The sequence below is a fragment of the Carettochelys insculpta genome, chromosome 19 (assembly GCF_033958435.1).
Source record: "Carettochelys insculpta isolate YL-2023 chromosome 19, ASM3395843v1, whole genome shotgun sequence".
Taxonomy (NCBI): Eukaryota; Metazoa; Chordata; order Testudines; family Carettochelyidae; genus Carettochelys; species Carettochelys insculpta.
In genome coordinates this window covers 6536332-6563521 of record NC_134155.1, presented here as the reverse complement: position 1 = coordinate 6563521, position 27190 = coordinate 6536332, and the positions used below count along the sequence as shown (strand labels likewise).

Here is a 27190-nt window from a genome sequence, read left to right as displayed (position 1 = left end):
TTTCCATTTCCATAAGAAAGTAGGGGTAGACTTAAAAAGTTAAGACAATGTGTGTCTAGAAAGCCAATGGGAAAAGAAGGTCAAAATAAATAATATTCTAAAAGGAATCTTTTTTCCCAAACATTAAGTGCATAATATGAACGCCAATTTAAAATTTCTTATTTAAATGGGCTGAACATGTCATCTGAAAACTTTAAGTAGCAGCTTATATTTTCTCCAACAATTTGGAGCAAATTATATTTAGCATTAAAGAGTCTATTTGAAACACACTTTTACCTGGGTAAAGATTGTAACACTGTATCCAGAACACCAGAATTCTGTACATACAACAAAAGGTATTGAAAATTATTTTAGCATCCGACATGTATTTGGGATGACACATATGTCGTCAGATGTTCAGCTGCATGTGTGTGTTCTCCCTTTATGCTGCCCCACCCTGCCCTGCACAAACATTATCTTTTCCAGTCACTTTATTTGTATTCTAACAACACAGTTCCCTAGTCTTAGCATCAAATTACAATAATAAAGCAGATGTAAATAGCAGGTTGATTAGAGACAAGTTATATTATCAGTGGAGATGAGCCAACATCAAATGGACAGTTTAAAATACTGGTGTCTAAGGATTCAATCATACAAATCCTTTTACTTTTACACAATCTTAGTGAAACTAATGGGATCACTCAGAAACATACAATTTCTGTGCAAATACGAGGGTTTGTAGGATGGAGCCTGAAGAGGCCTTTTATTAGCCATCTAATAACCTGACCCGAAACTGTATTTTCATAAAGCATCAGTGATTTTTTTCTTTTTGGGTGATGAAGAAAATCACTGGGTGATATGCTTTAGGAATTTGCCTAATAAACATTCAACACTTGCACTTCCTATTTAAAAAAATTACGTTAGAACTAACTTAAGTATCTTCTGTCTTCAACATATGTTCAGTTGTCCAAATTCTCTGTTCTGTCGTGAGAGAAATATCCATATAATTTTGTGATCTATACCTTTATAATATTATATTTATTAAGAATTTTCTGCTGTCTATTCAAAGCACCTCCTAAAATTTGAAAGTTTTAAAATTTCTAACACTTTTTAGCTCATTTTTCAATTGATAAACTCTCCCATAAAATCTGCAGATACACTACCCAACTATATCATAGAACAATACTCCTAAACTCCACTTGTGAACCTTGAATTTCCCTCACTACTCACAAGCAAGAAAGTATCCCCTGAATGTTAAAAACAAAAACAAAAACCACAACTGGATTCTGTTGGACTAAGAGAAAGTAGTTTCATGATAGACAAGTTTGGGCATTACAGATTAAAACCAGCACTTTCAATTTCACCCAGAAACTTATTGGTAGCTGAAATAACTCTGAGTAGGGTTACTGCATATTAAAGCACTACATACAGAGAAGGGTAGCAAATTCTGGCTCTACATAAGCATATGTAGATTGTCTGAGCAATAAGATTTTCTATATAGTTACAAACATATCCATTATATCAATTTCAACATAAAAAGCATCGTATTCTAGTTTTAAAACATCTTCTATTGACTCTGAGGTTTAAATGACAAACAAGCACTGAAATGACACAAGTATAACCACATAAAAGTGGAATGGATCATCAGTCCCTTCCAAAAGATGGGGAGGGTGGCAAAATCATTCCGTCTGCCCCAATGTGGCTGGATTAAGTACCACGCTGATCTGCATGTGCCTCAAGATTTTATTATTCAGTGCAAACATATATATCTGCTGTTCAAGAAGTAAATTAGCTTCTAATTCAAGTAGTAAAAAAAAAAATGCTAACTTAGCTGTATCCAAAGAAATCCAGTGCCTTAATCCAGTTCTGATGCAAACTGATCAAAAGATCATAAACTGGCCTAAAGGAAAGCCATTACAATGGCAAAGAGTAGGAAGAGAGAATCCAGAATTCTTTTCTGTCTAGGATCAATCACACTGTTATATTTTTTCTGATTGCCCTGTCATACATCATTTTCAGCATTTCGTGGCAGCAGCAATGAAGGCTCAGTCTCAGATAGCTCAGTGGTTTGAGCTTTTACCTGCTAAACCAAGGGTTGTGAGCTCAATCCTCGAGGCATTTACAGGTCTGGGACAAAGAGATGTTAAAAAAAGAAAAAAAAAATCTGTCAGGGATGGTGCTTGGTCCTGGACTCGATGACCTTGCAAGGTTCCTTCCAATTCTGTGAGATGTGTATGTATCTCTCAAATGTCTGGAAACCCTATGCCATAATTCTACAAATTCTGCTGTACCCCACAAAGGAAGGAAAAAGAACTGAAGCCTGGCAAACCTGAAATGAATCTGCATTGTACGCAGGATAGCAGTTTCTCTAAAAGCCAAGTATGATTTAACCTTTTGGCAACAGGGCTTGTGATTTTTGGATGCTGACTGCTAAAGGATACACTGACAGCCAGTAAAACTCGATCATTTATGGCAATGGAATAAGGCTCAATTTGGTCTAACTGTCTATGTGATTATTTAAGAACCTGTATCATGCACAGTACTGTTTAAAGTCATGAATAGATTAGAGAGAGCAGCCCTCCAATTTTTAAATATATTTTCTAAGTACAATAAAAGCTTTACTATCCAGCATCCCTGGAGAACTGCGGATGCCAGATAATAAAATGTGCCGGTTAGTAGAGCTAAGGCCAACAGCCCACCCCGCTCTACCCCCGCATCCCTGGATGAGGTGCGTGCAGCCAACCCCACCCAGGACATTAGCCCATGGTTGGCAGTCCCAGGTCAGCATGCAAGTTAACTACATGTACCGGTCTGCTGAATGCCGGATAGTGATCCAAAAAGACTGTGGTAGAAAATAAACTGTAGCTGTTAAATCAACAACACCCAGAATTTTTTGTAAGCAAACTAATTTCTTTCTTATATTACTATTTGTGTATATGTATTATTCTGTGTAAATTCAACAGTTGTGGAAAAGAGGATGCTTGCATTTGGCATGTCTCCTTCATTACCACCAGCCAATTTCATTATAACTGCACTAATTTCTTTCCTCCACTACAGTGCACTTCAGAATTATTTTGCAATCACGCATGCACTCCCATAAGGCTACAAACAAACCTTTTTCAGTGTGAAAAATTACCCCTGTAAGGGTGACAACCTCAATGCTACTGGCAAAAGGAGTAATATGTGAGGCTGATCCAGAACTTTCTGAAATATCTGACAAAGTTAGAGACAAAGTAAAGCATTCCTCAGTTGAATTTACACAGAAGCAGTGCTAACTAGATGTCACTTTGAACATAAGTTGCCTTTTGCTCAACAACAATTAGCTTAGGAACTAACTTAAGAGCATCACCACAAACCAGCTGATTCTTCAAATCTGATGCTAAGAGACTGGACCATGCCCTTCTCTCATCTAGAATTGATCACTGTGGTGCTTTGTGCAGTGGCATATCTAAATATATACACAGAACTTCAGCCTACTGGCAGCTAGCCTTGCTGAAAAATTTAGTTTTCTTGAATCTAACTTTTAAATCTAAAAATAATCTCTAAAAACACTGCTGTTTGGTATCTAGTGAACAGTAATTATTTGTAGGGTTGCATCCAATATAACAGACTATAAAAATCACTCAGTTTTGGACATCACCTACTGCAGGGACAATGTGGGAGGGCTTCAACCATATCAAAGAATAAGTGTTGCAAAATTTCATTTTAATACATAAAAGGTTTCTAATCAACTCTAACTTTAAAATGAGGAACAAGACTTATCATCTGTACACTGAGTTTAAAACAGTGTCTCAATCTTTTAGCCAGATGCCAACTTTCTAATTAAGCAAAACTGAATATCCTTGTCTCACTCCTTACGAATCCCTGCCCACAATTACTCAAGCTCCCCATCCCTCACTCATTTTCACAGGGTTGGGGCAGGAGGTTGGGTTGTGGGAGGGAGGGAAGGCTCCAGATGGGAGTGAGGGCTCTGGAGGTGCAGGATTTGCAGTCCAGAAGGTGGCTCCAGGCTAGCACCACGGAGCTTGGAGTATGTCAGTGAGGTGCAGGAGGGGTTGTGGGTTCTGGCTGGGAGTGTAGGCTCTCTGATGAGGCCAGGGATGAGGGGTTTGGGTGCAGAAAAGGTCTGGGACAGAGGGTGGGGTGCAAAGTCTGGGAGGGAGATACAACGTGGGAAGAGGCTTAGGGTGTGAGTTCTCACTGGGTGGCATTACCTCAGGCAGCTCCAAGTCAACAGTGAACAGAAGCTGAGGCAGGTTCCCTGCCTGCTCTGGCTCTGTACTGCTCCCAGAAGCTACTGGTATGTCTAGCCTCAAGGTACAGGCACAGCCACTCCCACAGCTCTCATTGGTTGCAATTCCCAGCCAGTGTCACTGGGGGAAGGGCAGCGCACAGAGCTTTCCTGATCATCCCTGTACTAATGACTGCAGGGACACGCGAGCCACTTTTGGAAGCTGCAGGGATCCAGGTTAGGCATGGAGCATGCCTTAGCCCCATTGCACTGCCAATCAGACCTTTAACAGCCCAGTCAGCTGTGCTGATCAGAGCAACCAGGGTCCGTATTTGACTGGGAGTTCTGGTTGAAAACCAGATGCATAAAAACCTTATAGGCAGGAGGAACACATTATGGATGAACAACAAGTGACTGGGGGAAAAAAAGATTAAGCTAGAAATGCAAAGAACACTGCACTAGCAGGCACCACTAAAGTAATATAATTTTACAAGTCCTCATAGGATGCACTTTTGTTTTTATTTTAACCCAGGCAGTAGCTATACGTGCATATGGACAGCAAAGAAATCTTTGATTATGCATGTAAAATGCAGAATGAATCCTGAAAACTAAAGAAACTAAGTCAGTTTTGACTGTCAAGACCAAACTTATTACCCATTTATTAGATTTGGCTCTCTTATAACCAGTGTCTGACAGCTCTACTATTTGTTTATTATGTGATACTTCATTTTGGTTGTTAGCTCTGTACAGCAGTATGAGGTTATTTTACAATGTACCTTTTCCACTTACATAGTCTAAACTGTGATGACTACTATACATGGAAAAGAAAAAGAATAACTGGGTGACTGTTTAGTTGGCACAGAAAACATACATAGTGCTACTAATAAATCTGAAGAATATGGACTCTTACGTTTCTTTGGTATGGCAACTTTTATATTCCTAACTGACCTCAAGCCACGCTAGCCTCCCCTTCACAAAAAGGTAGAAACTGTGGAATTCTATGCTTAAGTGAGATAGTTATCTCTAATTAGTATCTCAAAGAATTCAAGTGAGTTGTACATAAAACATTTAATTTCCATGTGAATCAATTTCAGTGTTAATACTCTTTGTATACGCAGATTCCAAGAGAGGGAAAAGCCCTATTTATTTTAGATTATATTGATAAGGATGAGCCTCTGGCTTTACATATTGTAGGGACCACAGTAATTTTTTTTTTAATAAAAAGTTTCTTCTTAGCTCATTAATCAGCATTTATACCTGCACAGTAAGTAGTCAGACACATACATGCTAATATTTTCCCCTGTATTGCTGTATCCCCGAGTCTTGATGCTATGGAAGACTATGCTCACTGAAATATTGACTTGGAAGGATAAAACTGGTTGTGTTTAAACAACTCATTTTAGAGGAGTTGCATCCACATACCAGCAGTGTTACTTTATTAGGGTGGTCACATTTTCAAAATAAAAACAGAGACACTTAGATGACGGTATTTTTAGGGCTGTGAAACAGTCAAGGTGAAAACAAAAGTACCCTTTTAAATGTGTGCAGCTGTTGCTACTGCCACCTTCTAACTCCACAGATCTTTCTAGAAACTGGAGGATACTTTCCAGTAAGTTACTGTGCTAAATTACTTTATCATGAAACAACAACAAGAGTCCTGTGGCACGTTATAGATTAACGGATATCTTGAAGCATAAGCTCCCATGGGCAAAGACCCGCAGGACTCTTGTTTTTGAAAATACAGAATAACTCTATCCCTCTGATACTTACAATGAACAGTGAATGTGTGTCATTAACATTGACTTTAGGCACAAGAAGAGCTTTGCTATTGCTCACACTCTTGGCTTTTCTCTCTTTACTTTAAAAGCTTTTCACCACACTGAACATTTCTTCCAGTGGATTATTTGTTACAGATAAACTAAGAGCAAATTCTACTTTGTGTAGCAATATATCTTTGGGTGTAAACTGGGCACTCAATTATGGCAATAATAGAAAAATACTTGCAATGTTTTAAACTGAAAGATGATAACTACTCTTGAGTTATATCTAGCAAGTGTCCACAGCAGTTATCAAAATTGCATGTAAGGAAAACACACTGATTCCTTCAGATAATAAAGGCTTATGTGAAAAAAAAACCCAACAGTCACCTATTCTGGTCACTGAAATATTGTGCTTAGATTTTCAGTATTAAGATTGGCAGTCCTTGCTTAACTGAACAGTGAAAGAAATGGCTTCAGACAATTTGGGAAACTTTCACTTATGGGAAAGCTGATGTATATTTTCTTTATTCCTAAATTAGATTACAGGAATCTATTAATATAATTTAATAATGCGATTACCTGATTTATCTTGCTCATGAGGTACCTAGTGGAATTTTTTTCTGGAGGATGTGTCAGAGTTTTGTGTTTTTTTATGGATATAAAGCAAATAGACCAGAGTTATGTAGTTGTAGGGAAAGAATTAAAAGCATGAAAACTAAATTTAAAGATTCTATATTCTGAAGTCTAACTAATCAATTGTTATAAATTTTTCTGCTTCCATAACACCTAGAAGCCTTAGTCATGGACCAGTTCCCCATTCTGCTAGATGCTGAGGTAAACAGGATGAAGTTTAATAAGGACAAATGCAAAGTGCTCCACTTAGGAAGGAACAATCAGTGTCACACATACAGGATGGGAAAGGACTGCCTAGGAATGAGTACAGCAGAAAGGGATCTAGAGGTTATAGTGGACCACAAGCTAAATATGAGTCAACAGTGTGATGCTGTTGCAAAAAAAGCAAACATGATTCTAGGATGCATTAACAGGTGTGTTGTGAACAAAACACAAGAAGTCATTCTCCCGCTCTACTCTGCGCTGGGTAGGCCTCAGCTGGAGTATTGTGTCCAGTTCTGGGCACCGCAGTTCAGGAAGGATGTGGAGAAATTGGAGAGGGTCCAGAGGAGAGCAACGAGAATGATCAAAGGTCTAGAGAACATGACCTATGAAGAAAGGCTGAAAGAATTGGGCTTGTTTAGTTTGGAAAAGAGAAGATTGAGGGGGGATATGATAGCAGTTTTCAGGTGTCTAAAAGGGTGTCAAGGCAGAGGGAGGGAACTTGTTCTTCCTTGCCTCTGAGGATAGAACAAGAGGCAATGGACTTAAATTGCAGCAGGGAAGGTTCAGGTTGGACATTAGGAAAAAGTTCCTAACTGTCAGGGTGATCAAACACTGGAACGAATTGCCAAGGGAGGTGGTAGAATCTCCATCACTGGAGACATTTAAGAAGAGGTTAGATAGATGGCTTTCAGGGATGGTCTAGAAAGTGCTTGGTCCTGCCATGAGGGCAGGGGGCTGGACTCGATGGCCTCTCAAGGTCCCTTCCAGTCCTACTCTTCCATGATTCTATGCTGGTACAAAGAAAGAATCAAGCTACAGAACAGGTAGGAGATAAGTTGTGGAATTTCATGTCAAATATATGGCAGTCTCCACACATGCCCTTGTTTTTGGAATTCAGTTCCACTGGAAATGTCTCAAGCATGTCCACCTCTACCATAAACTGTAAGAAATATGTTTATTTAGGTTTGCAATTAGTCCATCAATTGGGTTTCCTCATTTCTGCTTCTTTCAGGGGAGTCGCTAAGCATCATAGATATACCACCACTCAGTGCTGTGAAATGACTTATCAAGCACTTAGAGGCTGGTGACTCTAAAAGCTGCAAATAGATCTGAAGTATCAGAGGGGTAGCCGTGTTAGTCTGGATCTGTAGCAGCAACGAAGGGTCCTGTGGCACCTTATAGACTAACAGAAAAGTTCAGAGCATGAGCTTTCGTGAGTTAACTCACTTCTTCAGATGCTGGTCCTGGAAATCTGCAAGGCCAGGTATAAATAGCCGAGAGCAAGGCTGGGGATAACAAGGTTAGCTCAGTCAGGGAGGCTGAGTTGTATTGTCATCAGTAGATCTGGAGGTGTGAACTCCAAGAGAGGGGAAGCTGCTTTTGTATTTAGCCAGCCATTCACAGTCTTTGTTTAATCCTGAGCTGAGGGTATTGAATTTGCAGATGAATAACTAGATAGATCTGAGTTATTTTACTTCAGTTATGTAAGTTCTGTAACTGAAGTGTAGGCAACATAGGTTGACTTACAGTGGTATCCACACCATACTAGGTCGATAGGAGACGCTCTGGGAGCTAGCGTACAGACAATCAATGGGAGAACACTGTCATTAGCTTATCTTCACCAGAACTGCTAAAGTAACACTGCTCCATCCGACTGCAACAGTGCCAATTTAGCTGGAAGTATAGAAAAGTTCCCAAAACCAAATATCTCATTGATTTTGATTTACAGAGAACCAAAACAACAACACCATGAGCAATGCAAATGAGGGCTAAGATATACTGGCAATTATGCACAAAACTGCTGTTTGTATTATGCCACAATTTTGCCAGTTCATTAGGTCCTGCTTCTTCATGAATACTTAAACCTTCCCACTGACCACTCCCCACTCTTCTGGAAGGCCTGAAACATCAGTATACCTGGGCTGGTGCCTTCGTACCTTAACGGATCTTGTAGTCATTGTGTTATTCACTTGAGTTCTTCCACGCCAGCTGTTTGCACAGAGCTGGGTGGGGGAGCATACAGGGAGAACACACACATGCAGCTGAACATCTGACGACATGTGTCATCCCAAATACATGTTGGATGCTAAAATAATTTTCAATAACTTCTATTGTATGTTTGGAATTCTGGTGTTACTATCTGTACTCACGTAAAAGTCTCTGTCAAATAGACTGTTCAATGCTAAACATAATTTGCTCCAAATTGTTGGAGAAAATAGAAGCTGCTACTTCAGGTTTTCAGATGACATGTTCAGCCCATTTAAATAAGAAATTTTAAATTGGTGTTCATCTTATACACTCAATATGTTTGAAAACAAGATCCCTTTTAGAATATTATTTATTTTGACCTTTTCCCATCGGGCCCAATCCAGAGTTCTAGGCACATATTGTCATAACTTTTTAAATCTACCCCTACTTTCTTTGTCTTATGGAAATGGAAAGAATTAAGACTTAAAAGTATACTGAACCTCAACAAAAGAAAATGTATTTCAAAACAGGAGACTGTAGGACTGATTTTGTATTGTTGAAAATGATTTTGTACTGAAGACATATACTATTCTACTGAAGGTAAAACATTATTATTTACAAATTCGATTGCTGGAGCCAAAATAAAAAAGAAAATCATTGAAGGGTTACGTGAAGCTATGGTACTTTCAGTGGTAGAATTTGGTTTTACAGAAGCAGGAAAATATAGTTAATTTAGCCATGCCACTATAGCTAGAAGACACTAAAATTTATGCCTCAAGTCAGCTGAACCTGAATTATCAATAAATACAAATAAATAAATAAAAAAGTAATGCTCAGTTTCCAGGAAGAGTATTTTTCATATAGTAATTTCAGACCCTGAAGAAGCAAGCTAAGCACCAAAAAACATTAGCTTTTCAAAAAGATTTCGTATTCTACTCCCAGGCTAAATGAAGAGTGCTGTACCCGGTTTTACCAAAGGAGGCAATGAGGACTGAAGAAGGGAACATGCAGTAACAAACCATGAAAGAACTTTAAGATAACAGTTGATGAATATAAATCTTATACCACTGGGTCATATCTCCCTTTGCCTCTCAATTTATTTCATTTTAACATGCCTACTGTAATTTGTGTCTGTTATCTTAGGAAACCACCTCATATAGATTAAAACTTATGTAGATTAAAAAAATTGTTTTCCCCTCATTTACACTGGACCTTAGCTATCACATATGCTGTAATATCAGATAAATCAACAACAGTCTTTAGTTGTGAAATAATGAAATATTGTACTGTATCTTGTATCAATTGAGCCAGCTGGACACCTTGAATGCAAAAATCATCATGACTAGCTCTGCTCAAACAAAGGATTAAAATAAAATGCTTGTAGTATGTTTGTAGAAAGCAGTATTAACAGAGGGTAAAACCTAAAAATAGAAGCCACACAGCCTCTCAATTTTAGCCTGTGGAAAACATGCTGAAGCAGTCAAAATGAAGTAAGGTGAGAGTCCTGATCAAGACTGGGTAATACTGCACTGCATACACAACAGAGTATTTTAGACATAACGAAAGTTAAGTTACATGTTTGGGATAAGTGCTGATGTCCTACCTGAAGGTCTTTCACATTTGGAAATGGAATACCAATGGTTATAACAGCACGGGCATTGTCATCAGAAAAATCCAAGCCTTCACTAACTTTACCCCTGCACACTGCTATGAGAAGTGCTCCATCTTGAATAAAGCAAAGAAGATTTAACAGTCACTCTGGGAATAAATCAATTATAAGACGACATTTTTATAGTATTCTTTGAAAAGAATAAAGTTAACACAGCATAATACAATACAGCAGTTTGAAAAAATGAGCTGAAATAAAAATACTGTTTTTTCCAAGTCTTATGATACTAATTTAATTTGGACAAATACTGATGTGCTCAATTAGCAATTTTCCTATTATGGTTATAGGAGGCACAGTTTGCTACAGAAGTGAATTATAGGGGACCACTATACCTCGCTATAGCATTAATGCTTTAAATTTATCATTTCAATAATGATATTCCCTTGTTCTCCTACTATCATGTTGTAATGACTGCTCTATTTATTTATTTATTTAAATTAAAGGTTAAGTTTGTAAAATAATGCACAGTAAATATGTTTTTATTCTTTGCACATTGGTGGCTTTGCTCAGAAATTAACAAGTTAAGCATGTTACATTCACTGTACACATTGGGAGTCGACACTGAAAAGAGTCTAGTATAAGAATAATTCAGGATCCAGTTATCCAAGAGACTGTTGCTGCAGTTAAATTAGCAGAATCTTGCTGTCAGTTAAGGGGTTGAAGTCTTCAGTAATGTCAGCAGTATCTTCTCCGTTAATACAAGAAATTTACTTGAATGCAAAATGGATGGGAGCCAGGCCAGGAGGGAGGAGATGGCAGTGAAGAGAGGAAATTGGAAGCAGGTGTGGAGAAGAGAAATTGGAGACAGAGGAGCAAATGGGGTTGCTTAAGATTTGGGAGAAAATAGGACAAAGCTTACAGTGGATACAGGTATGAAGAGCCCAGGGAACATGGGAGGCAGACAGAGTAGGAACCTGAGGACAGAGATAAGGATCCTTCATAGGAATTGAGAGGGAGAAACTGGGACTGGCTAGGCAAGGGGTCAGCAGGTAGAGGCAGAGGGGTAAATGGTTATTTACCAGTATATTAAAAACTGCTGTTCTTTGAGGCATGCTGTGTACATACATATTCCATAGCAGAGATATGTGCACTCAATGGACTAGCATCAAACTTTTGCCAGAAGTACCAGCAACTGGACACATCCCTGGTATCCTTAAGCGCACACACTCAAAGGTATTTAAAGGGGTATGAGTGCTGCTTCTTTCCTTTTCTTCTAATGAATATCTAAAGTAGTGGGGAAAGTGGGAGGACTGTGCACCGCATATATGCACAATGCATCTTGAAGAACAAGTTACTGTATAGGTAATTTTTATTTTTCTTTGAGTGATTGTGCACATATACATTCCAAAGCAGATGACTTACCAGCAGTTGCCTGGCAGTTGTCTGAACTTCGATTTACTTGAAAAGAAGAATGTGGTACCAACCTGCTCAAGTTTGCTTCAGCTTCAGAAGCTTAAGTAATTCTGTGGTGTCTGATTTGACAACAATATTGCAATTTTACAAATGTCTACTGTTGATATGTTACTCAAAAACATTGATGACGTTGGAATGAGCCCTGAAGAAATGGGCTGTTAGAGGAGAAGACCTTTGCTCAATCATAACAATGCCTGATATGGTCAGCAATCCAAGGTGATATATACTGGAGCGAAATAGGTTGCCCTTTCATTATAGGCTACTAAAAGGCTTGGAGATGACCTGATTGTACAGTCCAGATAGCCCTTCATATGCCTAGAATATGCAACTTTTCCTCAGCATTGCTAGAGTGAGGCTTTGGAAAGATTATTGGGAGATGTACAGTCTGGTTGAGTTAGAATGCTGCCACAACCATAGACACACACTTAGGGAGTGACCTAGGACAGTGGTTCTCAACCTTCTTCTTCTGAGCAACCCTCTCAACATGATATAAAAACTCCACTGCCCACCTGTGCCATAATAATGCATATAAAAGCCAGGACCAGCCTTAGGGAGTAGCAAGCAAGGCAGTTGTATGGGCCTCGTGACAAAGCTACCTTGCTCAGGCTTCAGCCCCATGTACTGCTTCATGCAGCAAAAGGTTAACAGGAGTTGTGGGTGTTGCACTGGCAGTGCCAGTCAAAGCAATCGAGCAATCCAGTGGTATTGATGGGCTTAAAGCTGCATTAACTGGCATCAGTCAATTAAGAAATGGAAAGTCAAGCCAGAGTGAGACATAAGAGATCTTTTAACAAAATGAATGCCCCTGTCATCAATGGTATTGGTATCAAAGCCAAATGTTCTTTTATGAGCGCCAGGGTCTTCAGATCTTTCTTGTAGAGAAAGGGAAAACACCAATCAACTCCCCTACCAGTGCCATGTCAGATGTTGCCAGCGAATGGCTCTGTTTGTAAACAAAGGTGGACTCAGCACCAGAGGATTTTTTAGCAGGTTTGTCATTCTTTTTGAGCAAAGAATGAGACTTGGATGGTCTGTTAGTCTTAGAGGCTGAAGGTGGTTTCAAATGCTTCAAAGAGGCCTTGGGATAAGCCAGTGAATTTGTTTTCCCCTAGTTCCAGTTTTGAGATGGACAGAGATGAAGGAAAAACGAGGAGTCTTGTCACACCTTAAAGATTAAAGTATTCATTTGGGTATAAGCTTTTGTGGATTTTAGCAACAAAAGCTTATTCCCAAATAAATTTGTCAGTCTTAAAGGTGCCACAGGACTTCTCTTTCCCCCCACCCGCCACCCGAAACAGACTAACTCAGGTACCCTTCTGAAACACAGCTGAAGAGACACCTCATAGAAGAGCTCTCCATCCTCCTATGGTCAAGGTCAGGTTCTGCACAGGGATTTTATCACTTTTCTAAGTAAAAGCACCTTATCCATGAGTACTTTTACTTCTTCATCCTTAACTGAAATCAGGTGCAAATCAGACATTTGTTCTTTACAACTCCCTCACCTAAACCAAACAGGCAACTGTTGAGCCTATCACTCACAGGATTTATGGTCCTGCAACTGGCACATTATATAAAACCTAGAGATCTTTTGAGTTACGCTTAGAGGTGGAAGTAACAGAGGAGATGTTGTAATTGGTGTCTATTATAGACCACCAGGTCAGGGAGATAAGATAGAGGAGGCTTTCTTCAGGCAGCTAAGTGAAGCTTCCAAATCACAGGCCCTGGTTCTCATGGGAGACTTTAATCATCTGGACATTTGCTAGGAGACCAATACATCAGCACACAGACAATCCAGGAAGTTTTTGGAGAACGTTGAGGATAACTTCTTGGTACAAGTGCTGAAGGAACCGACCAGGGGTCGTGTGCAACTTCACCTGCTGCTCACAAACAGGGAAGAACTAATAGAAGAAATAGAAGTGGGAGGGAACCGGGCTGCAGCGACCATGAGATTGTAGATTTCATGATCCGGACAAAAGTAAGAAAGGTGAGTAGTAACAGAGACCCTTGATTTCAGAAGAGCAGACTTTGACTCCCTGAGAGAACGGATGAGCAGGATCCCTTGGGAAACGAAGATGAAGGGGAAAAGAGTTGAAGAGAACAGCAGTATTTTAAAGAAGTCTTACTGAAGGCACAGGAACAAACAATCCCCCTGCATACTAAGAAATGCAAACATGGTAGGCAACCAGCTTGGCTTAACAGGGAAATCCTTAGTCAGCTTAAATTCAAAAAGGATGCATACAACAAATGGAAACGTGGACAGTTGACTAAGGAGGAGTATAAACATACGGCTAGAGAATGCCGGGCAGTAATCAGGAAAGCGAAAGCACAATTGGAACTGCAGCTGGCAAGGGATGTGAAGAGTAACAAGAAGGGTATCTACAGGCATGTGAACAATAAACAGGTTATCAGAGAAGGTGTGGGGCCATTACTGGATGACGGAGGTAACCTAGTGACAGATGATGCAGGAAAAGCTGAAGTACTCAATGCTTTTTTTGCCTCAGTCTTCACGGACAAAGTCAACTTCCCCATGATGGTCCTACACAATGCAGTATGGGAAGGTGGAGGGCAGCCATCTGTGGGGAAGGAACAAGTTCTGAACTATCTAGAAAAATGATGTGCACAAGTCCATGGGTTTGGATTTAATGCACCCCAGGGTACTGAGGGAAATTAGCAGAGGTCATTGCTGAACCTTTGGCCATTATCCTTGAAGACTCTTGAAGATCAGGGGAGATACCGGATGACTGCAAGAAGGCAAATGTAGTGCCCATCTCTAAAAAAGGAAAGGAGGACAATCCAGGGAACCATAGACCCATCAGCCTTACCTCAATCCCTGGGAAAATAATGGAGGGAATCCTCAGGGAATCTGTTTTGGAGCACTTGGAAGGTGATCAAAAGTAGCCAACGGGGATTCACCAGGGGCAAGTCCTGACTGACTAATCCGATTAGCTTCTATGACGAGGTAACAAGCTCTGTGGACATGGGGAAGTCAGTGAATGTGATACACCTTGACTTCAGCAAGGCTTTTGATGCGGTCTCCCACAACATTCCTGTCCATAAGTTAAGGAAATACAGATTGGATCCTTGGACTATAAGATGGATAGAAAGCTGGCTTGATGATTGGGCCCAACAGGTAGTGCTCAATGGCTCAATATCTGGATGATGGTCTGTTTCAAGCAGAGTGCCGCAAGGCTCGGTTCTGGGGCCGGTGTTATTCAACATCTTTATTAATGACCTGGATGAGGGACTGGATTGCACCCTCAGCAAGTTTGCAGATGATACAAAACTAAGGGGAGAGGTAGATTTGTTAGAGGGTAGAGAGAATCCAGAGTAAATTGGAGGACTTGGCCAAAAGAAATCTGATGCGGTTCAATAAGAAGAAGTGTAGAGTCCTGCACCTGGAGCGGAAGAATCCCAAGCACTGTTATAGGCTGGGGACCTACTGGCTCAGCAGCAGTACGATGGAAAGGGACCTAGGGGTTATGGTGGATGAAAGGCTGGATATGAGTAAACAGTGTGCCTTTGTGGCCAAGAAGGCTAATGGCATACTAGGGTGCATTAGGAGGAGCATTTCAAGCAGATCTAGAGAAGCAGTTATTCCTCTTTATTCGGCACTGGTGAGGCCACATCTGGAATACTGTGTCCAGTTTTGGGCCCCCCAGTATAAAAAGGATGTGGATTTGCTGGAGCAGGTTCAGCGAAAGGCAACAAAAATGATTAAGGGTCTGGAGCACAAGACCTATGAGGATAGACTGAGGGATTTGGGCTTGTTTAGTTGACCAAAAGAGAAGACTTAGACGTGATTTAATAGCAGCCTTCAACTTCCTGAAGGGGAGCTCTAAAAAAGAGGATGAGAAACTGTTCTCAGTGGTTGCAGATGGCAGAACAAAGAGTAATGGTCTGAAGTTGAAGACAGAGAGGTGTAGGTTAGATATTAGGAAAAACTACTTCACCAGGCAGGTGGTGAAGCATTGGAATGCGTTGCCTAGAGAGGTGGTGGATTCTCCATCCCTCGAGGTTTTTAAGTCCCAGCTTGACAGAGTCCTGTCTGGGATGATTTAGTGGGGGTTGATCCTGCTTGAAGCAGGGGGCTGGACTAGATGACCTCCTGAGGTCCCTTCCAGCCCTGTGATTCTGTGATCTTTGTATAGTTAAAGACACTAGGAATCAGGCTATATGCTAGGGCAAGGCACCTATGGAGGTGTGGCTTCTAAAGTGCACTAGAAGCTTTCAAAAGTGTGCTTTATCATAGTGTTATTTCAAACAGTACTATGGTAAAGTGCATTAAGAACTTTTAATGTATACAAGCCTGGTCTATATGGGGAACTTAAGGCCAACACATTAGTATGCTTTAGAAGTCACATCCTTGTAGTATGCATTGCTGCACTGTGTAAACATGACCACAGTTTAGCTAAAAAACACTAAAATTATAGTAAAACTCAATTAAAAAGTATACACAGAGAAGGTGGGTTTTTTGGGCTTTTTTTTTTTGGTAAAATGACTAATGAGCTTTTATTTTCTTCAAAAGCAACAGAGTTCACCAGCTCTCATCATGGACAGTAAGGAGGAACAAGAGCTTGTGGGGAGGCTGGCCACAGTCATTTACACTAGTGGTTCCCAACCTGTGGTCTGTGGACCACCGAGGTTCCATGACGATATTGCAAGGGTCCATGAAAAAAATTAACTAAATAAATAAAAATAAAAATTATCATAGAAAATAAGTTTTAAATAAATTGCAAACTTACAATCTATTATTTTTAAATTAAATATTTTTTTAAATGTTAATTATTTACATCTCCTTTTTCATTTAATGAAGTGTAGAATTGGCTTTGATGCGGGTCCATGAACAGTTTGGTGGGGCTGACTGGGGATACACACTAGTGAAAAGGTTGAGAACCACTGCTTTATACCCTTCGCTCTGTAAATAAGGATAAAATAATCATACGCACTGCCTGGTGGTACTGCTGGCAAAAGTGTCTGCCTTGAGAACAATGGGCATGCACACATCTGCACAATCACTCAAAAAGCAGGGCCCTTGTGGACGGACAGTATGTAATAATGTAATTAAAGATTCTATCATATTATATATGGACAAGGGGGCTGAACAAAAGTTAAGACTGGCATTCCCTAACTTCAAAGTGCTTGTCTTGCATCCTTAAAGTTATTTTAACTATTTTGTGTGTTCAATATATGAATGCTTTACACCATGATATGTACAAGCCATCAGGCACAACTTCTCTCAAAGGCAAAATTACCACATCATAGTAATATAAATTCCACAATACCACGTTAGTCTAACTTGAAAATATTTTATATCTTCAGCCACAGTTTCTACCTGAGAAGTTTACACTAACTACTTAATGCAAGTAAAAAATTCATTCAGATATCTTCATCCATCTGATTACCTTTTCCTCCTTTATATTTTATTGCATCATAATATATCTGCAGCAGTGCATCAAAGTCAGCCTTGTCTCCTCCTTTAGGTTCTGCAATGACTGTCTTAACCAGCTCCAGGTTTCTCCATAAACCAGTGTGCATCCAGCGATCTTTTAATTTATCCAACAACTAAACAAACATACAAAAAAAAAAAAAAAGAGTGCCACAGTGAATATTTGGTCACCTAATTTTTTCAAAATGTTCTAAAACATATTAACCATGTCCCTACTAAAATGAACAATAAAAATGACAATCACAATGTTATAAAATCCCTATTATTCAGTATTAGTCAATATTATTTGTAATTTGACACAATGGAAATTTGCGCCATTCAATGTGAGCAACTGCTTTTCAAAATTCAAACATTTATGCTCTCCACTGCTGAAACTCAACATACTTATGACCTTCAATTCTCAAAAAAGAAATGAAATATCTTGTGACAGGTATTGCATTGATGGATTCCATATAAATACATTTTATTTATTTAATGATGAATTATGAAATGTGCAAAAAACCTCACAACCATATTTTTCATCTCTTTCCACAGATTCCCTCCCCCATCTTTGACAGGTCCCTGATGATTTTTCATCCTTTCATCTCCCCACTTTACACAGTATTCAAAGCCATAAAGCCAATAAACCGCATCATGATATAATGCTATGTAAGGCATGATGGCCATCAGTTTTGTAGCTGAAAAAAGATGCAGTTTTGAGAGTCTCAGACCAAAAGGACCTCTTGATGCCAACTAGCCAAGTGCACAAGAGTGCGTCAGAGCTACAGGGATTTCCCTATCCCTATCTGACTGGAGTGTAGTTTGCTTCTTACAATGGAAGTCAATTTGCATACTGAGTGAACTGCTAATAAAAAGACTGCAGAAACATCAAGAGAAGAAATTAACAGGAAGTGATAAACAGCAGGGAAGGGAACCCTGTTTACAGGTAAAGAACAAAGAACTAGCCTAACGTACTTGGGGGGTACAGAAAGATGCCCTTGGATCCTTCATCTGGAGAGACAAGCTACCAGTGAGCTTGGTCTCATAAAGGTGGTCTCAGTCATCCTAGCTGAAAAGTGCTGCAAGGGTACTGAATAATGGTACTTTATTAGACAGGAGGTCATCTTGTTAGTTATGTTTAGGCTCTAGAATGTATGTTGGGATTTTATTTTACATGTATCCTTTCACTTTCTTTAATCTCACTTGGTATCTTTTTAATCTCTATTGTTTGTTAAAGATAAACTTGATTTCTCTACAACTGGAGCTGAGCCCTAAAATGAAGCTAATACACTGGTATGATTTTTTTTTGGCGGCGGGGGGAGGGGAGTAACAGATCTATGAATGTGGTAAGTTTCCTGCAGAACAGGGGCTAGACACTCCAGAGGGCACTCAGACAATTCAAGGGCTGCAGTGTATCTATTTCTAATCTACATGAGGGACAGCCTCAGGCTAAAAGGGGAATACTTGTGCTGTATGCTGCTGGGGTTGTCAGGGAACTGGCTGCCTCACAATAAGTGCAGAAAAGAAAAAAGTAGGACTATTTCGTTCTCAGACTGTCAGCTACAAAGGTCAAAAACAGGAGACACCCATGCCTAAGGCTGAAACCAAAAGTGCTGCATTCATCTGACATCTTCTGGATTCTAAAAGCTTGAGTTTTTAATACTTTCAAATTATCTCAAACTTAACAGAGATAGAAATAAAAACTAAGGCTATATCATTTAACAACAGCCTCTGCTTCTAAGACCAGTAAGGCCATACTGGTGAGGAACCCTGCTATACTTACCAGATTGCACTTTCTGAATTTGTTCTCCCAAATTACCACAGATTAGACCCTTTGCAAGCAAACACTTTGCTTGCTTTAGATGCTCTCTAAGCTTTGTGAAAATTTGCATTAAATCTAACACACCAAAAAGAAGACTGGAGTGAAGACAGGCTCTTGCAGCTTGATTGGCTTGAGGGCAATTATGCCATTAGTCATTATCCCTTTCCCTTCTCCCACTAATCCTCAACCTGAATATCAGCAGCCCAGGAAGCAAGACACCCAGAAATCCATTTCTTCCCCTGACAGTTCTGTCTGATGATGCAAAGCATAGCTCTCAAGACACCAGAATGGCAACAAAACGCATTTGACATAAACAGAAATTAAGTAGATCTGGTTCAATGGATTGATTTTTAATATCTATTACTGTTGAACGTATTTTTCTTAACAGTTCTGCAGGACAGATACCCAATTTCATATATTCAAAGATTAAGTTCACAATTCAACTCTTTAATGAGGATTAGGCTTTTCATAGTCAAACTCGGACTTTTTTGTTGCTCCTGTTCCCGCTTCAACTCCACTCATTACAGACTCTCTCAGTCCTGTGCCTGAGGCTGTACAAACTGCTCCCTCTGAAGCTGGAATGAGCCCTAACTCCATCTAGGTAGGAGAGACCTACACATGAACTGATCCCATCAGGTTTGGGATCCAGAGTGTGGAGCACAAAAATCCCTAACAAAGGAGAAACAATCTCTTTTATGCTCTCTGGATCCTGATGCTGAAATATTCTTCAACATAAGCAAAGAGATCCCCTTGCTGGTTGTTATGGGATAACCTTGAAAAATACCTTGAACTGTCAGATTATTTACAACTATATCACCTTCTGGATCACAAACTCATTTGTGTATGTATGACTACTGTCCTAAACAGCAAACATTTATTTTCCTAGCTAATAGCCTTCAAATAGTTTTTTTTATAGGACTGGATACAAGCTTTGCCTTTGGTATGAAATCCAAGATTCAGCTGGACGGGGGATAAGTGACTGGCCTCCTGGAATTGAGAGCAGCCTGTATATTTTGGACTTACGGTGCAAGTGCCCATTTAACACTTAGTTCGGCTTGCCTGGGCAGCAAAGGAGACTCCAGTGCCTAAGGGGAGTATCCATGACTCCATTGTAAGGCTACTGTAGTAGCTCAGATTTGTTTTTGGGTTGGTGGACTCTAATTATAGGACACAAAACAAATTTGGGGCATCTGCCTTGCTTTTAGACAATCTACCCTGAAGCTGGCGCACTCAGTCATGGGCCATTTCAGACAGCATTGACAGTATTTGTCTCTAGCGAAAAAAAAATGGGTAGATTTCATCCATTATCCTGTAATAAGGAGACAAGGTTTTGGTATTATAATACGTAAAACACTGATTCCAGTTCTTAAATTAACTACTAGAACTCTGGAACAGAAAGTTTACTAACAGAATGATTCAACTTGTAGTGATTCAAAAGAAACACTAAGAATGACAAGTTCTGTGGCACCTTATATGGCCCTTTTTCATTTCAAGAGATGGTGGTTAGCAGCAGTGGTGAGAATCTATGGGCAGTGTTTGAGTCTGCAGCTTCTTTCGTGGCTTACCCATCCAATATTGGATTTGCACAGTCGATTGCAATAACTGCATGTCAGTCTATTTCCGAATTCTTGAGTCAGAGTTCTTCCTTCTAAGACCAAGTTCTTTCGCGTGGCTTGCACATATACACTAGCAAAGGATGATGTGCCCTGTCGTAGCAGTTGTTACCAGGTATTTCGATCTGATTATGTAGATTCCTAGGATTTTGGATTGATGTTGAATTTTTTCATGGCGTTTTTGTATATATCTTTGAATCTTAGCTTTAGTGTTCCTCTTGTTCTCAACCCACATGACAGTTCACTGAAGAAGATTTCTTGGGGAAGACGTTTGTCACCCACTCTTCTCACATGACCAAGCCATCGTAGTCTTCTGCTGTTGAGGACTGCTATGAGGCTGGGTATGCCAGATCTTGACAGGACATATGTATTTGAAACTATCTTGCCAGTTGATATTCATAATTCTGTGGAGGCAGCGAAGATGGAAGCTGCTCAATTTTTTCTCCTTGTTCAAACAGGTGGTCCATCCCTCAGAATCATATAGCAGGATACTCAGTACACATGCCTGGTAAATTAGCATCTTTGTTTTCACTGTCAGTTTAGGATTGTTCCATGCTCATTTCGTAAGTCTGCCAAAAATTGTAGCTGCCTTCCTGATTCTGATGTTCAGTTCTTCATCCATGGATAGGTTTGTGGTGACAGTAGATCTAAGGTAACAGAATTGTTGAACCACATCTAAATGGGCTGTTATCCAGAATGATATTGAGTCGCTGAGGTATACCTTGAGTGAATATAACAGTTTTCTTCATGCTTATGGTCAAGGGAAAACATCTTGTAGGCTCTCGACAGCGAATCCATCAGTGACTGTAGCGTATGTTCATTATGAGCAAAGAGCGCTGCATCATCTGAGAAGAGGAGCTCCCTGATGAGGACTCTCTTGAACTTAGTTTTGGCCTTGAGTCTTGCCAGGTTGTAGAGAGAGCCATCCAATCTTGTGTGGAGAAATAAAAAGCTGCCTGAGTTTTGAAATGCACAATTTAGTAGAACTGAGAATACTATGTAGAAGAGGGTAGGGGCAAGAACACACCCTTGTTTGACTTCGCTGTTCTTTGCAAACGGTTCTGACGTAGATCCATCATATTGCACTGTTGCTTTCATGTTTTTGTGAAAGGATGTTATGAGCTTGAGTAGGGTCAGTGGGCAGCCGATCTTGGTTAATACTCTGTATAGTCCTGATCTCTGACCATATCAAACGCCTTTGTTAAGTCCAAAAATGCTATGAATAATGGCTTTCCTTGTTCTTTGTACTTTTCCCATAGCTGTCAAAAAGTGAGAAAATCACGTCCATTGTTGTTTCTGGATAGATTCAGTCTGCGAGTTTTTGCAGGTATTTGAGAATGACACAGGCCAAAGCTTCGCCTGTGATGCTCAGTAACGAGATGCCACTGTAGTTGTTGCAGTCACCCTTGTTTTTATAGGGAGTGATGATGTTTGCATCCTTCATGTCATGTGGGACATCATCTGCTTTCCAACATATTAGGAGTAAATCAGAGGAAGGGGAGGAGCACAGCCTTGTTTGCCTTCAGGACTTCAGCTGGAATTCTGTCGTCTCATGGTGCTTTTCCATTGGAAAGCATCAAGAGCTTGAGAAAGTTCCTCCTCTGTAGGCTCTGCATCTAGCTTGGACATTTCTGGAAGAGTTGGGATGAAGCTGTCAAGTTCAGGATGTATTGTACACTCGTGGGAATAAAGACTTGAGTAGTGTTCCACCCATATGGACATCTGCAGCTTTTTGTCTGTGATCATTTGTCCTTTTAAATGCTTCAGTGAGGCGAAGTTGGTAATGTTTGGCCCACGTGCTTTCTTCAATCCATCATACATGGTTTTCACATTGCCCAAATCAGATGCCTTTTGAATATTAGAACGTAAGTTTGCCCAATACTTGTTCGCACACTGCCTGGATGCTCTCTGAAGAACAGATCATGTGTGTCAAAGTTGATCTCTTGCACTTTGAGATGGGTTCTTTATGTTATTCAGATGTGCCTTGTGTTTTTCTTCAAGAAGAGGCCTAAGAATGTCAGCATTTTCATTGATCCAGTCTTTGTTAGAGAATTTACATGTTCCAAAGGCAGATTTGGCACATTCATATATTGCATCTCTCAGCATGGACCACGTTTCCTCAATGGTTTTTTGGTCAGGTTTGTGTTCCATTTTGTGAGTGAGATCATCTGTGAAAGACAGAGCATTTCCGCACATCTCTGGTATTGAGGATATTGATTTTTGGCTTATTGCACTCCTTTGTCACCTAGAGTTTCTGTGGAATGATTTTCACTCCGCTGATGACCAACTAGTGATTGGTGTCACAATCTACACTGACACGTGGGTGTAATTTTGACAGCATTGAGATATTTCCCACATTGAGATGTTTGTGGCACCTTATAAACTAACAGATTTATCAGAGCATAAGCTTTTGTTGGCAAAGACCCACTTCGTTAGATCAAGGAAAGCTTATGTTCCAATAAATCTGTTAGTTTATAAGGTGCCACAGGACTTCATTGTTTTTTGAGGATACAGACTAACATGGCTACCCCTCCAATACTTGCCACATAAAAAGGAGAATTAAGGTGCAAAAGGGTAATCAATCCCACATTAGGTTGCTTCAAAATTTAATCCTTGATCAACAACAAACAGTATCCACTTTCACATATCTATATCTATATATCTATAGATATCTATAGATATATATATGGATGTGCAGACCCTGCATAAATCTCTACGGATATTTTTAAATCTCTACAGATATTTTTTCAAATCTTGACTTCACCTGTTCAATCTTTCTGTATTCTTCTCATTTTAAAAAGAAATAACTTCCATTCCATATTGGCAAGTATGGGAGGGGTAGCCATGTTAGTGTGTATCCACAAAAACAATGAGAAGTCCTGTGGTACTTTACAGACTAACAGATTTTTTGGAGCATGCATCTGGCGAAGTGGGTCTTTGCCTACGAAAGCTTATGCTCCAAAAAATCTGTTAATCTATAAGGTGCCATAGGACTTCTTACTGTTTTTCCATATTGGCAAAGATTTTACTAGAACATCTTAAGCCAGATATATCAAAAAACATCTACAAAGTCAATACTCTTTCCACTTTTATGGATTACACAGTAATGTAATCAGTATTAGCTTTGCACTTTGAGGCATACATTCAAAGCCTCTAATGGCCCATGATTACTTCAGTTTTGTATTTTAACTGACAGCTGCCATGACACTAGCAAGTCTACCTTCACATGTAAATACGCAGATCTTGAATATAATTGATATTTGACAATGATAAAAGAAAATTTAATGAAAACATTTATTTCATTTTACTGGTGTTTACCATATACATGAACTATCTCATCTATAGAAAACATATGCAAACATTTACATAAACATGATGCACACTACACATACAGACACAAGGAGAGCTATAGAGATGCCTATAAATAAAAATAAATAAAATATAGCATACATCCATCTTCAGAGGAACTATGAACTCAAGTGCAGGGTTAGCACAAAAAACAATAGCACTTTGGGTTGGGAAAAACACAAATGAGAGGGTATATTGCCAGAAACCTCAAAAGGAGACCATTAGTGCCCATACTCAGTCACTCTCTCTGCCCAGGGGAATAATAGTTTTTTTCTAGGCAATACAGTCTATATATGTTTTATTAAATCCTTTAAAAACTGACTCTCTAATGGTTCTGTAAATGAAATGAGGTTGTCCTCCAAGAAAGCAGAAAATCTTGCTAGGCAAGTAGAATCTGCCATCTTCCCAGTACCTGATGGATGTTTATTTGCTATTTTCTATTTGTAATTTTAAAACCATTGCAAGTTCTTCCCCAGGAACTGAGTTTTTAGTAGTTACGCTCGTCTCCCAACTCTGCCATTTCTTGTCTTTTAGACAGCCACTGAAGCTCTCCAGTAACTTGTGAGGTACAGGAGAAGAGGTTTCCTGGGCATCTTTTACCATCTCTCTCCCCTGCCTCCAGGTGTGGTCCTCATATTCCGCTTCATGGAATGATTCGCTTCCAAATTCCTTTTTTCATTTTTCCAGTCTTAGGGACAAACTGCAGCAATCATACTGCTGTACTACACTATGATGGAAACAGTTATTTTCTTTGCACTATCCCCTGGTTGATTGGTTTTTGAGACATAGGTCCTTGGGAATGGATGGGGAATCTAAAAGAGAACACAGAACTATCAGTTAACCATTCTCTTTTATATGCACCTACCCTAAGGACCTGTAACTGAGAAATTCCCTACACAGAATATGCATTTAATATTTTAATGCAAATTTTAAATGTGGAATACTTCCTTATTTTGCCAGTAGAGTAAATGGGATGAAATGAAAGAATCCTTCCTCAAGCGATACTTAGAGAGCGAACAGTTACAGAATTTAACAGAGGATGTACAAAGAGCAGCCCAGGATAACGAAGGAAAGATGGTATGTTGTTCAAGACCTAGGAGTCATCTGATGGCACAGGAACAATTCAGATAACAGCTTTGGATCTACTCAGTAGTTAAGTAAAAACAGGGTTTATTTACACTGCCAACTATAGCAATGAAATAGTGTATCCTTAACCGCAGTGGGCTTGTCCCCACAGTATTTATATTCATTAATCTTCTAAAACATGTGGCTCTTGAAATGATTTTTAACCTCTCATTGGACTACCCATACGCCTATTCTTCTATTGCCTATGTACCTATCGATGTTAGACAAATATCTAGTACTGCTTTGAAAGCTTGCAATCTTATACATAAAAGTCCTGTCTTCAGACTTGCACATTTTCTTCACCTCATTTGTACAGGAGGGTTTCTATAAAGCTACAAAGTGCATTTTATCAAACTGACCAGTCTAGTATTTCTGAATCCATTTAACTATTATTTGGAAATGGGATATGGCAAAGCAGCCACTAGGCTTTCCTTAATAAAAATCACAGCATCGGCACCATTGTTAGTGCAAAAAGTCAGGGATCCTCAAGAGACTAACATTGATCTAAAAGCCTTTTCCCATGCAGAGCTCTTCATGTGTGTGCTACCAGAATTTTCTTTTTGAATAAGCATTGCTTCAAAATCAAAGTGTCTCTCCAGTGGGCTGGAAACATGTTTTAAGGGTCAAATAGAAGTTCTACACACAGTAAGCATAAAACTTCAGAAATGGAAAACACAGATGCACCCAACCCAGTAGCTTGGCAGCCGAGCTTCAAAAACACCTAATGTTGGTGAAACTCGAATGGCTAGAGAATATTTGGGACAATAAGGACACCCACTTGCTGAAAAGGATCATACCAACCCATCTGTCAACATGTAAGAGACACACAAAAGGATGCACAACATTCTTACAATACCATATGCCATTACTTCTTCAGAATCCCCTCACCAATATCATTTTATTAACTATTGATAATAAAATGGAGGCTGATGGGAGCAAAGCAGCTAAAATTCCACACTTTGAAATATTTCCCTTTAATTACAGGGCCCTAAATATATGTTTAAAATACTCACAAATGTTTATGAATTTCAAATACATTTGAAAAATCTTTTAGTTAAAAAATCTGTGGCTTAGTGATAATGCTTTACACTGCTGTGCTGCAGTTCTGGGTTCTATTTTCAGTTGTGGACAGCAAGGGCTGGGGTTTCTGGGAAAGTGTGGGACAAAGATTAAATTTGTGCGTCTCCCTAGCGAATGCCTAGATCTGATACTGCTGACTGTTTCCAAACTGAGGCTGCATCTACACTATGACATACAATTAAATTTATTTATATCGATTTTCTAATACTGAAATTTAAGTTCAATTTTGACCATCCTCAATTCACACCATGCTCCCCACAAAGTCGAGTCATTGCTGCCACACACAAATTGACTAACATTGACAGTTGCAGTAGTGCATTGTGGGAAGCTATCCCACAGTTCCCTCATCCCCGTAGCATTCTGGGTATGCTCGCTGGTCTTGATGTCATCATCCCCCATTGCATTTTTATCATTCCCCTTCCAATCCCTGAAAATATGTCGATCCCTAGAAATAACGCCAAGATCCTCAAATGTAGAAGAATTTTTAGTTTCCCCACACATTACGTTCCCAACATGGTGCAGTGACTGTATTCTCAACTGGCCATCCACTGATGATTGCATGCATGTGATCCTTGAAAATAATTCAGGGGCCTGGATTTTTTTTTAAATTGAGAAGAATGTAGGAAAAAAGAATTTTTGGTTTCCCTGTTTATTATGTTGTTATTGGAACGGGTATTTGGCTTTACAGCGCACTATAAGGCTTCCGTGCAACGGTTGTGTTCTCAACTGGCCATCCACTCAGTATTCCACTTCCCATCATTGCAGAAATGTCATTCCTGAGAACAATGCAGGGGCCCGGAATGTTTTTATTTGAGAGGAATATAGGAAAAATGAATTTTTGGTTTCCCCATACATTACATTGCCAACACGGGTGCAGCAACTGTATTCTCACAAATGGCCATCCACCGAGTATCCCACCT

General features: G+C 39.6%; 1 protein-coding gene across 1 annotated transcript in view; it reads right to left on the bottom strand.

Annotated features, from left to right (window-relative positions):
• BRIP1 (BRCA1 interacting DNA helicase 1) overlaps nt 1-27190 on the bottom strand; it is a 140576-nt gene that overhangs the window by 22377 nt on the left and 91009 nt on the right. Inside the window, exons 14-15 of the mRNA XM_075014013.1 lie at nt 17260-17419; nt 10379-10500 (exon numbers count right to left, since the gene is read on the bottom strand). Of these exons, the coding sequence (XP_074870114.1) occupies nt 10379-10500; nt 17260-17419 (282 nt within the window). The remainder of the gene's footprint in view (nt 1-10378; nt 10501-17259; nt 17420-27190) is intronic.